At 36.5% G+C, this 12,695-nt stretch overlaps 1 protein-coding gene across 1 annotated transcript; it reads left to right on the forward strand.

The window, feature by feature from the left end:
- Positions 1–8,136: 8,136 nt before the first annotated feature.
- LOC149261464 (uncharacterized) lies at positions 8,137–11,110 on the forward strand. The gene is made up of 2 exons (XM_089369305.1): positions 8,137–8,202; positions 10,943–11,110. Exons 1-2 carry the CDS (start codon positions 8,137–8,139, stop codon positions 11,108–11,110), a joined length of 234 nt encoding a protein of 77 aa, XP_089225431.1.
- The last annotated feature ends 1,585 nt before the right edge of the window (positions 11,111–12,695 follow it).

The raw sequence follows: 12,695 nt of genomic DNA on the forward strand, positions 1-12,695 counted from the left end.
GGAGTCTTTTAGGAGGACAAAAACATTGGCCTACTCACAATGATTTCCTTTTGTTATTCGGTTCCATACTTCCTGCTCATAAAATTATGCCATTTGGGTTTGTTCAAGGTACTCTTGTGATGAAGTGTAAAATTTCATATGATGGTGTTGGAGATGGTTCTCATGCAACTCTAAAGTTAACGAAGCTTGGCATACAGTTGGAAGACGTGCGAGGTGCACATAACGATGAATTACAACAACATTTTGGCATATTATCATCAAGTTTTGAAAGGAAAAAATTAGTTGAAGGTCGAGAAGATGAATAATGAAACATTGATTATTACAGTTTGTGTTCTAGGTGAAATTACTGCATTTGCCATTAGTTGTTTCACTATTCTTTAAGAAATAAATGGTTGATGCTAGTGTTCTATGAATTGTTTCAAATACAGCGAGAACTGCAAATTCTCTGTGCCCTAACAATTCATTAATATTATGCAACATCTCAGTCAAAGTTACTGAATTTGAAAGATCTTGGTATAATAGGGTAAATGGCTTACGTTCATTCGAATATTTTTTTCTCTATTTTTCATGTATCTTGTGGGTTCAACTTTCAACTTGTGCTCTTTTGTATTAGGCTAGTTGCCTCACTGAGGTTTTTGAACCAACATTGACCTTGCTTTTATTGATGTCATATATGATATTTGTGTTAGAATTTCTACTTCTATGCCTCATAACATATTCACTTCTTCCATGTTAACATCATCAAATTGTTGGTGACAAGTATCCCTTCTTACAAGCTTGGTTTATGAATGAAACTAAATTGAAATGGAAAATTGTCATATATGGTAACCAAATCACATTGTGTCTATGTAGTCATCCTACACAAAAGTACATAGGATGTTAAGAAGCATGTGCACACTGCTAACTAGGATTTTTGAATATGAGCCAAGGATTGGTAGTGAAATTAGATGTTTTGAAGACAAATCAAATTTGGAGAAGTAAAGGACCCTTCACTATGAAAAACTTTGAAATGTACTGTAAGGGGTTACTTGCAACTTGTATATCCTATGAGAAGAAGAAGCACTGCTTGGTGACTAAAAACTGCATGTCATCATTCTCAAAGAGTCTTGACGACTCCCATTCTGATGCAAACTTATGGGTTCCTAATATGAAAACATCCACGTTAAAGTTAAGCTATAATGACCAGTGGGTTCTAAAGTGGACTGAACATGCGTGGTTGTTGGGGAACTACCTCCAGGACATGGTGATCTGAATTTGGAATATTATATTTTTGTGCTAAGATCCTCATCAGAATATAAAAAATTCTTGAGGTTTGTACTCCAAAACAGCAAGTAAAAAAATATGAATTTTATGTGTTTTTACTTAAGTTAGTTTCATGAAGAAAAATTAAAACATGAAACCAAAACATTGTTTGGAAGCATGCATAAATCAATAATACACCATCCATTATTAAAGGATTTCACCCCTCCTGGGCTACATCTCCTTGGATCAGCTCTAAATGCATGACCCCTTCTCATTATGCTCAATATCTAGAAAACAAGAATACATAAACTGTTGAAATGGAATGGTTAGTTTCTCCTTCAAAGAAACAACTTCTGCAAAAGTTCTCACTCCATACACATGTTAACCTACATTCAAACATGTAAACCTTCAATAAACATAGGCATCTTACACCAAGACCCCATACTCCAACTTCAAAGAGCATAAACAATACCATAATCCACTTGAAGTACATAAACAAGTCTCTTCTCCAAAATACCTATAGAGAAAACAAGAAATAAAGCTACAACACTGATGTAATGGCTGCTGTAGAAAACACATGGAGGTTGGGAGACCCCTGTAAGGTCATATCCATCTTCAAACTCCATAAACTGAATCAACGCTCTGGTTGACCATGACACCCATAGGCTCTACTTTTTAAAAATCCTATCCATAAGTTCTCCTTTGATTCTGAAAACTGTTCCAATGAGTTCAGAATGTCCAAAAATGACTATCTAGCCTCTTTTTTCATCCCACTTGGTCGAAAATTTCCTTAGTTATGACTTCTGTCAATCTTTCCACAATTTTCTCCTCCACACTGCGAGTTAAATTCATTATCTGGAGTTAATTATGGCAGTTTTGCTGAAATCAGTGGTCCCACCATCTTCTTTCCTATCTCGCAGTTAAGGTTGAGTGGTCACATACAAAGTGGTTGGTCCTATGGAAAAGCCAACGGTTCCGCAGCTTTATTGCAAATTGAAATCGACAGAAAACTCGTGCTCTTAAGGTCTATGAACAAAGCGAGCAATTTTTGTGATTGTGATATCGGTGGACCCGATGGAGGATTAAACAGAACCTAAAGTCATATTGCATCCGAACTTATCACTCATCGTAATCGGTGGAGAACCAATGGTAATATAAAGTGATTTGCAATTGTGATATCGCATCACAACCTTGAACCTGTCAAGGTCAATTCTATAATGCTGTGCGATATGTGATCACATCGCATCCTTGATCCCGCCGGGGGCTGATTTCCTTAACTCCTCTGATATGTGATATGCAATATCGCAAATTGCAAATTGACACTGCTGGGGCCCAATTCTTAAGCCGTGATCACTGTTTTTTCCCTGATATGTGATATGCGGGACCCAATGGAAATCTGCCACTTGGCACTTCCCCATTCACTAGGATTTTTTCCATGTCATCCAATCTTGCCACGTGTCCAAGTTAAACCTGAAATTTGACTTGCTCTAACTTCTGCATACGAGATCAGATTTGATTTTTGTTCGCACCATTGGAATTAGAATGGCGAGCTCATCGATCTGAATATGAGTTTAAAAAAATTCTGACACTTTGATTTTTAAGCATAATTTTGAGCACTTGATCACTCCTCCCCACTGAAAAACTTTTGGTGTCCAAAAGTTTCAAATCATCAATCAACTATATCCAATTTATTTGAAACATCTTCTTTGTCTCCTTCACCTCTGTTCTTCAAAGTTTGAACGATGAATCCATTACTTGCATCTGTAGCTGACATTATCAAGTTTACAATGAAGCAATTTACTTGCCAAGAGTTTATAAAATACTCTTTGGACAAGTTTACATGGAATTGCCAAGATGGTTTAGGAAAATTGCTTCTTTCAAATCAATTACATAATGATGATTACAAAACCCATTACAAAAACTTAGGCATAATGCCTCTCACTCTCTCATCACCTCAGAGTGGCTACAAATCCCCTTGATGGCCATTTAAAACACTTTATGTTTTATTGTTTCTTGCCATCATATTATCATGTACAAATAATGGGGTTAGTGCTCTAAGTACCATAAAGCACTAAAAACTTTAATTAAGGTTCTTATTGCAGACTCTCATAATTCAACAAATCTACTTGACTTGGGTTTGGAATGATGTTACCACTACGCATTTCACCTTTGTTGCAATTGATGCCTTCAACACGTTTAAAGTGCTTTCAACTACTGGATCAATGAGTGCTACCTTCGGATCATCGACTTTATCGATGAAATCTGGACATGCCAAGTGAAACACTCCCCTACAACCATTAATGGCTGCTGCCAAACTCTCATGATATCTTTTGAAAATATGACACTCATGTCTTTTAAGGTCTACGTAAGAGCTGTTCATCGTAATGTGACTCTCGTTGCAACAAGAGAAATAGTTTCTCAATTCTTTCAACATTTCCGACATGATGGCCAAATTACTGTGCTTATAGTTCATCCACATATTCTTGCTATACAAGATGGAGACGAATTGTAAGATGCATTGGCCTCTGCCCATTGTTTGTCTACTTTGAAGAGCGTGCTCTTTGTAGACTGCCAGATTCCATTCTTTCAACATTGGATAACCCTTGGACACTTCACCCATGCTTGTGGTAAGTTTACCCACGCATTCAACATTTTGTTTGTCAAAATCATGTTGGGCTTCCGGTCAAAAGGATGTTCTTCTCAGCTTGTCCATGTCACTATGGCCATCCACAACAACATCCTTTCCAAGAAGAATTCCAAGGTGCTCATCTACAAAATCCTTATCGAGGATCAAATCCTAAAAGACTATCAAATGAACCAAAACAAGCCTTAGATAGTGAATACTTGTATAACTTGAGTGCTAAACACATTTGGAACATACTAAATGCGCTGCAACTACTCATACAACAACTTTAAAATGCTTTCTCAAACTACAAATAGAAATGCATTTTACAAAATGGAATAAACTTGACTCCAAAATTTTCCATTCAAATTAACTATCAACAAGCCAAACTAGCATTGTAATGCTTAAAGAAAACACTATTGCATATAAGTGATTTATTTATGAACATAACTTTTAAAAATTACCTAACTATGGGGATATGCAACTAGTGCAAAACAAAAATTTACGAACCTCAGCTGGACAAATAGTCCGCCCATTTTTTACCCAACCAAGTAAATGAACCCTCTATTTGAACTTTCTCTTCTTCTAAAGTTGCTTCAGGGATGGTTGCATCTTGTGCCACTTTTTATTTTGTCACTTCCTCTTTTGGTGCTTACATGATTTACTTGCCATTACCAGGAGGAAGTTGTGGAAACAATTTCCAACACTTCTCGACCTAATGTCCACTGATATTGCAGTGAGTACAAAAGTTATTTTGAGCTCCTTTTGGTTTACTTGCCTTTAACCTTGGATGAGATTTTCTCTTTTTAGTCTCAATTCCATTAGACATAAACATCTTCTTGATGATTGCTTTTCTTTTATCACACTTATCTTCACAATGGTTAGATGAAAGGCAAAAGGTGCATGGAAACATATTTCTCAACATTTTATTCAAATCAGCATGTTGTTTTCCATTATGAAAAGCGTTTGCATTAATAGGACGATTATACCTCTTTTTGTTGTCCTTTGGCTTACGCTTCTTGCATGAGGAACTTGCATGGAAAGAAGAACTTAGCTTCCCTTCTTCTTCAACTTTTTCATCTCTCTTTGGAGATGTTTTGCACTTCAAGTCCTCCTTATGCTTGAGGAACCAAGCGGGAACCAATTCTGGATGCAAATCCTAACATCTTGCCTCCTCATGTCCTCTCTTACGGCAAAAGGAATATGATACCCATGAGCTATCTCTAGAAGACCATTATTCATTTGCAACATAGCCTAAGCCTTCATATTTAGGCCTCTCCTTGGCCTCAATTGGATTTTTGATGCCTTGCTAGTTTGATTCAAGGCCTCCTCCCTTGTAACCCATCTTGGTCAAGAGCTTGGATACAATGCCTTTACTATGTTTTTCAAAGGCTACAAATGAATTTACGTCAACACTTTTGCATAAGGAAGAAGCATATAAATTCTTACTTTTTGCCTCATCTTTTGATTGACATACAAATATGTTTTTGAACTCCCTTTTGATTTTGGATGTGTCCTCTTGGACTCTTTGGCTCTCTTCGTTCAGCTCCTTGAATTTGGGTGCTGATAGAACCTCATCTTCCACATCATGTAGACAAAAGGTACAAAATTTTCCATTTACCTTCTCTGAGGGACTTTCTACACTAGCATCTTGCATAAGAGTTGTAGAAAAACATGAATATTGTGGAGAAGATGGTGGTTTATCACCATTCTTGTTACCTTCTTCCCTTGGAGAACATTCTCCTCTTGGAGGTCTAGAGCTTTCACCTTGCAATTTGGTATTCCTCTCTTCATAGAGGATTTTCACCATTTCTGCCATGTCTAAGAAAGCCTTTCTAAAATCCTTCACATTCTCTGGCATCCTTACAGGCTCTCCTCCTTGGTACATGTTTTGCTTGAATCTTCTACTACAATTTGAGGTAAAACTTGGTGGTAGATATTGTAACAATCTTGCTCTCCTTTCCAAAACCTTCTCCTCACTTGAGCTTCAAAACACATTCACTTGCAAACAACAGTCAATTCCTCCTTGCACAAAGCAAACCTATGCTCTGATACCAACTTGATCTGAATTTGGAATATTAGATTTTTGTGCTAAGATCCTCATCAGAATATAAAAATGTGCTTGAGGTTTGTACTCCAAAATAACAAGTAAAAAAACATGAATTTTATGTGTTTTTACTTAAGTTAGTTTCATGAAGAAAACTTAAAACATGAAACCAAAACACTGAATGGAAGCATGCATCAATCAGTAATACACCAGCCATTGTTAAAGGAGTTCACCCCTCCTGGGCTACATCTCCTTGGATCATCTCTAAAGGCATGACCCCTTCTCATTATGCTCAATATCTAGAAAAGAAGAGTACATAAACTACTGAAATGGAATGGTTAGTTTCTCCTTCAAAGAAACAACTTCTGCAAAAGTTCTCACTCCATACACATGTTAACCTACATTCAAACATGTAAACCTTCAATAAACATAGGCATCTTACACCAAGACCCCATACTCCAACTTCAAAGAGCATAAACAATACCACAATCCACTTAAAATACATAAACAAGTCTCTTCTCCAAAATACATATAGAGAAAAGAAGAAACAAAGCTACAACATTGATGTAATGGCTGTTGTAGAAAGCACATGGAGGCTGGGAGACCCCTGCAAGGTCATCTCCATCTTCAAATTCCTCCATAAAATGAATCAACACTCTCGTTGACCATGGCACCCATAGGCTATAATTTTTAAAAAGCCTATCTAGAAGTGCTCCTTTGATCTTGAAAATTGTTCCAATGAGTTCAGAATGTCCAAAAATGGCTATCTAGCCTCTTTTTTCATTCCATTTGGTCGAAAATTTCCTTAGTTATGACTTTTGTCAATCTTTCCACAATTTTCTCCTCCAAATCTGGCTCACTGCCAGTTAAATTCATTATTTGGAGTAAATTCTGGTAAGTTCGCCAAAATCGGTGGTCCCACCATCTTCTTGCTTATCTCGCAGTTAAGGTTGAGTGGTCACATACAAAGTGGTTGGTCTGATGGAAAAGGCGACAATTTTGCAGTTCTATTGCAAATCGCAATCGACAGAAAACCCATGGTCTTAAGGTTTATGAACAAAGCGGGCAATTTGTGTGATTGCGATATCGATGTACCCAACAGACGATTAAACAGAACCTAAAGTCGTATCGCATCTGGAACTTATCACTCATCATAATCGGTGGAGAACTGACTGTAATATAAAGCGATTTGTGATTGCGATATCGCATCGTAACCCTAAACTTGCCAGGGCCGATTCTATATTGCCATGCGATATACGATATGAGATTGCATCGCATCCCTGATCCTGCAGGGGCTGATTTCCTTAACTCCTCCGATACGCGATATGCGATATCAAAAATCACAAATCGGCACTGTCGGGGGCCGATTCTTAAGTCACGATCACCTTTTTTCCTTGATATGTGATATGCGGGACACAATGGAAATCTGTCACTTGGCGCTTCCCCATTCGCTAGGACCTTTGCCATGTCATCCAATCTTGCCACGTGTCTACGTCAAACTTGAAATTTGACTTGCTCTAACTTCTACATATGAGCTCTGATTTGATTGTTGTTTGCACCATTAGAATCAGAATGACGAGCTCTTCGATATGAAGTTAAGTTTAACAAAATTCCAACACTTTTATTTTTGGGCATAATTTTGAGCACCTGATCACATGGACCCACTAGTATCTCTGAAAGAAGAAGTTGAAAGAATATAAGAAAGACTTATCATTGGATGACTAAACTTGCATGTTGGTCCAAACTTACATATATCATAATGGCTGTAATAGGTGCATGTTGGTTACGTCTTAATATCATAACAAACAAAAGAACACAATATTCAACATGAATTGAAACAAAATTCTCAAGGAATTACATGACACTTGTCAAAATATTTCATCCCTTTCCAACCTTGATTTCTTTGAGATCAAATAAATGAAGAGTCTACAGATAGCCAAAAGCTTAAAAGACATTCAATATAGATACAAAATGAAAGAGTAAATAAATACTTGTCAAATTATTAAAAAAATTTAGGTCGCAAGGGAAGTCCAATTAGAATAAGCACATAGGTAGATGACTGTGAAACTCTTTCCTGATAAACACCTGAGTTTGAGTGGATGTGTGATGTGAATTATTGCCTCTATTTGGACCTTTATTAGAAGAAACATATAAATTTGAATGCTAGGCTTCGATGTGCCATTAAGTTGGGCTTTTGATTGAATTCTCAAGAATTTGAGGGATCATGGCTTTGAATGCTGACCTAATTTGTGAAATCTTAAAGTGGATGGATGGAAAAATAATTTCAAATGTAGAGTGTGCATCCTCTATTTTCCTCTCTACAACAAGAGAAGAGCATGCTTGGGAGGAACTATGCTTCTCACTATTTCCTTCCACTAGAAATGAAACCCTCTCACTGTAAACAAAACTGTTAGAAAGCATATTCGTCTATAAATCCTACTTTTTGGAGAGGGATCTGGCTGAAACCTTATCTTTTGAATTAGATCTTGAGTTGGAGTAGGGTATCCTAAACTTGATCCATGCTTAGGAACAACAACTACAAGAAGGAACCATTAGAACTCCACCAACTACACCACTGAAATTAACTAAAACCAAATTAATTGCATCCTATAAGAGAAGGCTACCTAGAAGACTCTGGTCATTTCTAGCAATTCCCCCCCGAAGTCTGGCCAAAAATCCCACCATTGGGCTATTTTTGTAGGTTGAAGGTTCTGTATATTGATAGTTGTGTCTTACATCTATGAAGTTATCATTGTTATCAGGTCCTCCAAGAATAACACCAAATAAAACATTGGGGTCATTTCACTAGCGATCAAACCATATAGATCCTCCTTTGCAACTAACAAAGGTTGAATCCTCTTTGTATGATACAATGGAGGAAGCCCTGTGGTGGACCCGATGAGGATACTTTGGTCCATATCTCACCCTGTAACTTGTGGCCCTTGGATTGTCACCCAATATGTAATCAACCTGCAAGAGAAAGGTTTTAGCCAATATAATGGAGAAAACTTCAATATTTATAGATCTTAGACTAACTAAATTATAGTGAACAATCATAACCCACCAAGAAGACATTAGTTCTCAGATAAAATTTCGGTGATCATTGGTCTATACTTATGACTTATCAAATGCCAATAGTTCCGATGGATTTACTTGTGTACCCTAAGATATTTTAGACACATATTACATTGTGGTTTCTGGTTTTTCCTCATAATTATTCTTTATATGTATATACAATCTTTCTATATTCTTGATTCTTGACTATTGCCATCTAAGACTGATAAACAAAATTCTGGCTAGTTTACCTGAAGTTGGTAGATTGTGTTGCAATATTTATATAACATTCCCATTTACATTAGAAATATAGAATGCATAAACTATTATTAGATATCATCCTATAGATCAAAATGACAAAAAAGATGATAGGTGGTGCCTTTCTAGGCAACAGGGTGTCTAAAAGGGTAGCCTGGTTCCTTATGTAGCGTCTTGCTTCACTATACTATTTCATGTCTTAACATTTTAAAAGACATATTAGAATTTCTATAAGGAGCTTCATCATTCAATAATAATGCATTGTTTTCCTCCATGCTACTCTCCTTTTGTTATCTCCAACTGCTTCTTGATCTGAGATAATTTTTTTCTTAATTATCTTAATTCTACTTCTTGTTCTATCACCCTTATCTTCAGATCATGGAATTCACTTTTCACATTCTTTGAGTCATCTTCCACACTATTCTTCCCCTTCTCAAGGTTATTCTTACCAGGACATTGCAATTGCTTGCTAGCAGAAGACAAATAATCAGATTAGACTGTGAGCAGGAAGGAGGCACTTGTCACAACATGCATATTGTTCCATTTCTACTAGTACAACAATGCACCTGTATATAGAGAAACACTCCTTTAGTCCACTTTGTGACTTGTTATCAAGATAAAGAATATATGTATAATGTATTCATGAAGACAAATTAATGTCAAGACAAACAAACCTGGTGTTCTTTATACATTGTCTCCATTATTTTGAGCACATGCACACATGTAATACCTAACTTTTTGTTGGTATTGTTGCAGAACTACTAGGTTTTTCCCACCCCTACCTTGCATGAGGAACTGATCACAAACCACATATAAATTTCAATTGTCTGCTAAATTTATCATGCAACGTAAACTGCCCATTTACCTCTGGTAAAATTTTACATCTTCTAGAGCTTTTCTAATGCACATTGAAACTCCAAGTCCATCAGAGTGTGGATCGGTCATGTGGAAAGCATCACAAGTGACAACCCCACCAAGGTACTCGACTACTATGGGAGCTCCTCACTTTATTGCATGTTCAAGACTTTCCATAACCTAGTTTTGGAGAAAATCCCATGTTCTTATAGTGTGAATTGTTCAAAGTCTGAACTGATATTTTAAATATCATTTGTATCTAAATCAAACCCAAATTTTCCATAACAAATGACATTTGAAAAAGTTATTTCATAAAATGGGTTATGCCATGTAAATAGTCCCTTGAAACTAAAATCATTGGTAACAATTTTATCCTAACATGCTAGATCATTCAGATTAGTCAGTGGGATCAATGACTAGGGTAGCAGTTCATTGTAAATATGAGGCTCCACTATGATTAGTATTGCTTATCTTATACTTTTTGCAAATAGTAACATAGAAGAAAAATACATGGCTGTTGAGTTCAACTTAAGATCACCAGCACAACAACACCTTCAACCATGACAAATCCATCACGATCTTTGTTCCACGATCATGATGCATTAGTTGTGGTAGACTGTATCAAGGGAGTTTGTGTCCAAATCAAAATTGTTCTACACCAAGCTCTCGGAGAAAGGATTAATCCCATTCTTAGTCTCACTAAGAGGGTTTCAAAATTTCTACACATATTACTTACCAAGAGTTCTATTTACAAAGAGAATCTTTGCTATTGGTTGAAATTTGGAATTCAACAAATTAAAAGAATCGCAGCCTGAGTACTGTGATAGAGAGCTCCATAATGTTTCTTCCTCAAACATTGGCCTACTGACAATGATTTCCTTTTGTTATTCGGTTCCATACTTCCTGCTCATAAAATTCTACCTTTTAGGGTTGTTCAGGGTACCCTTGTGATGAAGTGCATAATTTCAAATGATGGTATTGGAGATGGTTCTCATACAACTCTGAAGTTAACTGAGCTTGGAATACGGTAGGAAGATGTGGGAGATGCACATGTGAATGGAAGGAAAAATATATTCATCCTTACGAGAGCTCTGAGCTACCAAAAAATGATGAATTACAACAACGTTTTAGCATATTATCATCAAATTTTGAAAGCACAAAGTCAGTTGAAGGTTGAGAAGATGAATAATGAAATATTGATTAATACAGTTTGTGTTCTAGGTGGAATTACTACATTTTCCATTAGTTGTTTCATTGTTCTTTAAGAAATAAATGGTTGATGCTAGTGTTCTATGACCTGTTTCAAATCCAGAGAGAATTGTAGATTCTTTGTGCCCTAACAATTCATTGATATTATACAAAATCTCAATCAGAATTATTGAATTTGAAAGAGCTTGGTATAGCAGGGTAAATGGCTTATTTCGTTTGAATATTTTTTCTCTCTTTTTCATATGCCTTGTGGGGTCAACATTCAACTTGTGCTCTTCTGTATTAGGCTAGTTTCCTCACTAAGGTTGTTGAACCAACATTTCCCTTGCTTTTCTTGATGTCATATATGATATTTGTGTTAGAATAGTTACTTTTATGCCTTGGAATCAAAGGTGGCCACAACCCTCCAAAATGTTCTATGGAAAACCTAAAGAAAATAAGTAATGCTACTCTACAATGGATGTATAAAATACAACAAAAAATTCATAAATAAATATTTTATCTTACCTGGCTAGAGAATGCTGAATAGAGCTCCTACTCTTGTCGTGGCATGCCAACCCTTGTTGCGATGACACACCAAAGCCTGCTCTGAGAACCTTCGGTATTCATATGGTATTTGAAACCTTGAAGTAGGAAATTAGATAAATTGCAACTCTTTCAAAAAAAATTGAAAGGAATTAATCCAAATGCATGGCAGAAAGGGATTTTATTTTGACCAAAGGAAGAAAAAATCACTTATTACCTGGCCAAATGGAGTATTGAGGCCTCACATTTGCACTGTCACTAAGTGAAACCCACACTGTCATGACTGTTAGTTTGGGATTATGAGAAAACACAACAAGAAGATGAGAAAAGTAATGGTTTCGGGGTTGACTAACGCTAATAGAATCTAGTTGAAACTATATACATTCCATATCCTGAATGGTTGAAATGAAGGCTAGTAGGGTGGAGGAAATCAAATCTAATCTAGGGTTTCACTGCAGGTGGAAAATATTAGTGAGAAAACTTGGAAAGAGCAAGTGAGACCATTGACGAGGAAGAAAAAATATGGTTGTGGCAAGGGTTTACCTATTAAGGTGAGCACAAGTAACCGTAGAAGCTTTTTGCACAATCAACAACGCTACACATATGAGAGATTCCTTCAGGTTTTATTTAAGAAAACATATTAGATGATGACACTCATAGTGTATTAAACAATAAATGGAAAATATTTGATTCAGTAAAAGTAGTACTGCTTGTAGCACAAGGAACATTGAGTGAATTGACCCTAAGCACCGATGGAAAGGTCAAAAATGTCCCAGAGTTGGTCGTTAATGGAAATAAGGCAGTTGGTGCACATAGATGGAGAGAGTGATGGACTGAAAACTATTTCCCTATAGGCAATGGGAGAGCCCCCTCTACCTGCAA

The sequence above is a fragment of the Pinus tabuliformis genome, chromosome 6 (genome assembly GCF_031772625.1).
Source record: "Pinus tabuliformis cultivar Carrire ecotype Pingquan chromosome 6, CPIR1, whole genome shotgun sequence".
NCBI lineage: Eukaryota > Viridiplantae > Streptophyta > Pinopsida > Pinales > Pinaceae > Pinus > Pinus tabuliformis.

Coding starts and splice junctions, on each gene's coding strand:
- LOC149261464 (XM_089369305.1), top strand. CDS start 8,137: ATGGCTTTGAATGCTGACCTAATTTGTGAAATCTTAAAGTGGATGGAT. Junction 8,203..10,942: donor ATGGAAAAATAATTTCAAAT/GTAGAGTGTGCA, acceptor AAACATTGGCCT/ACTGACAATGATTTCCTTTT.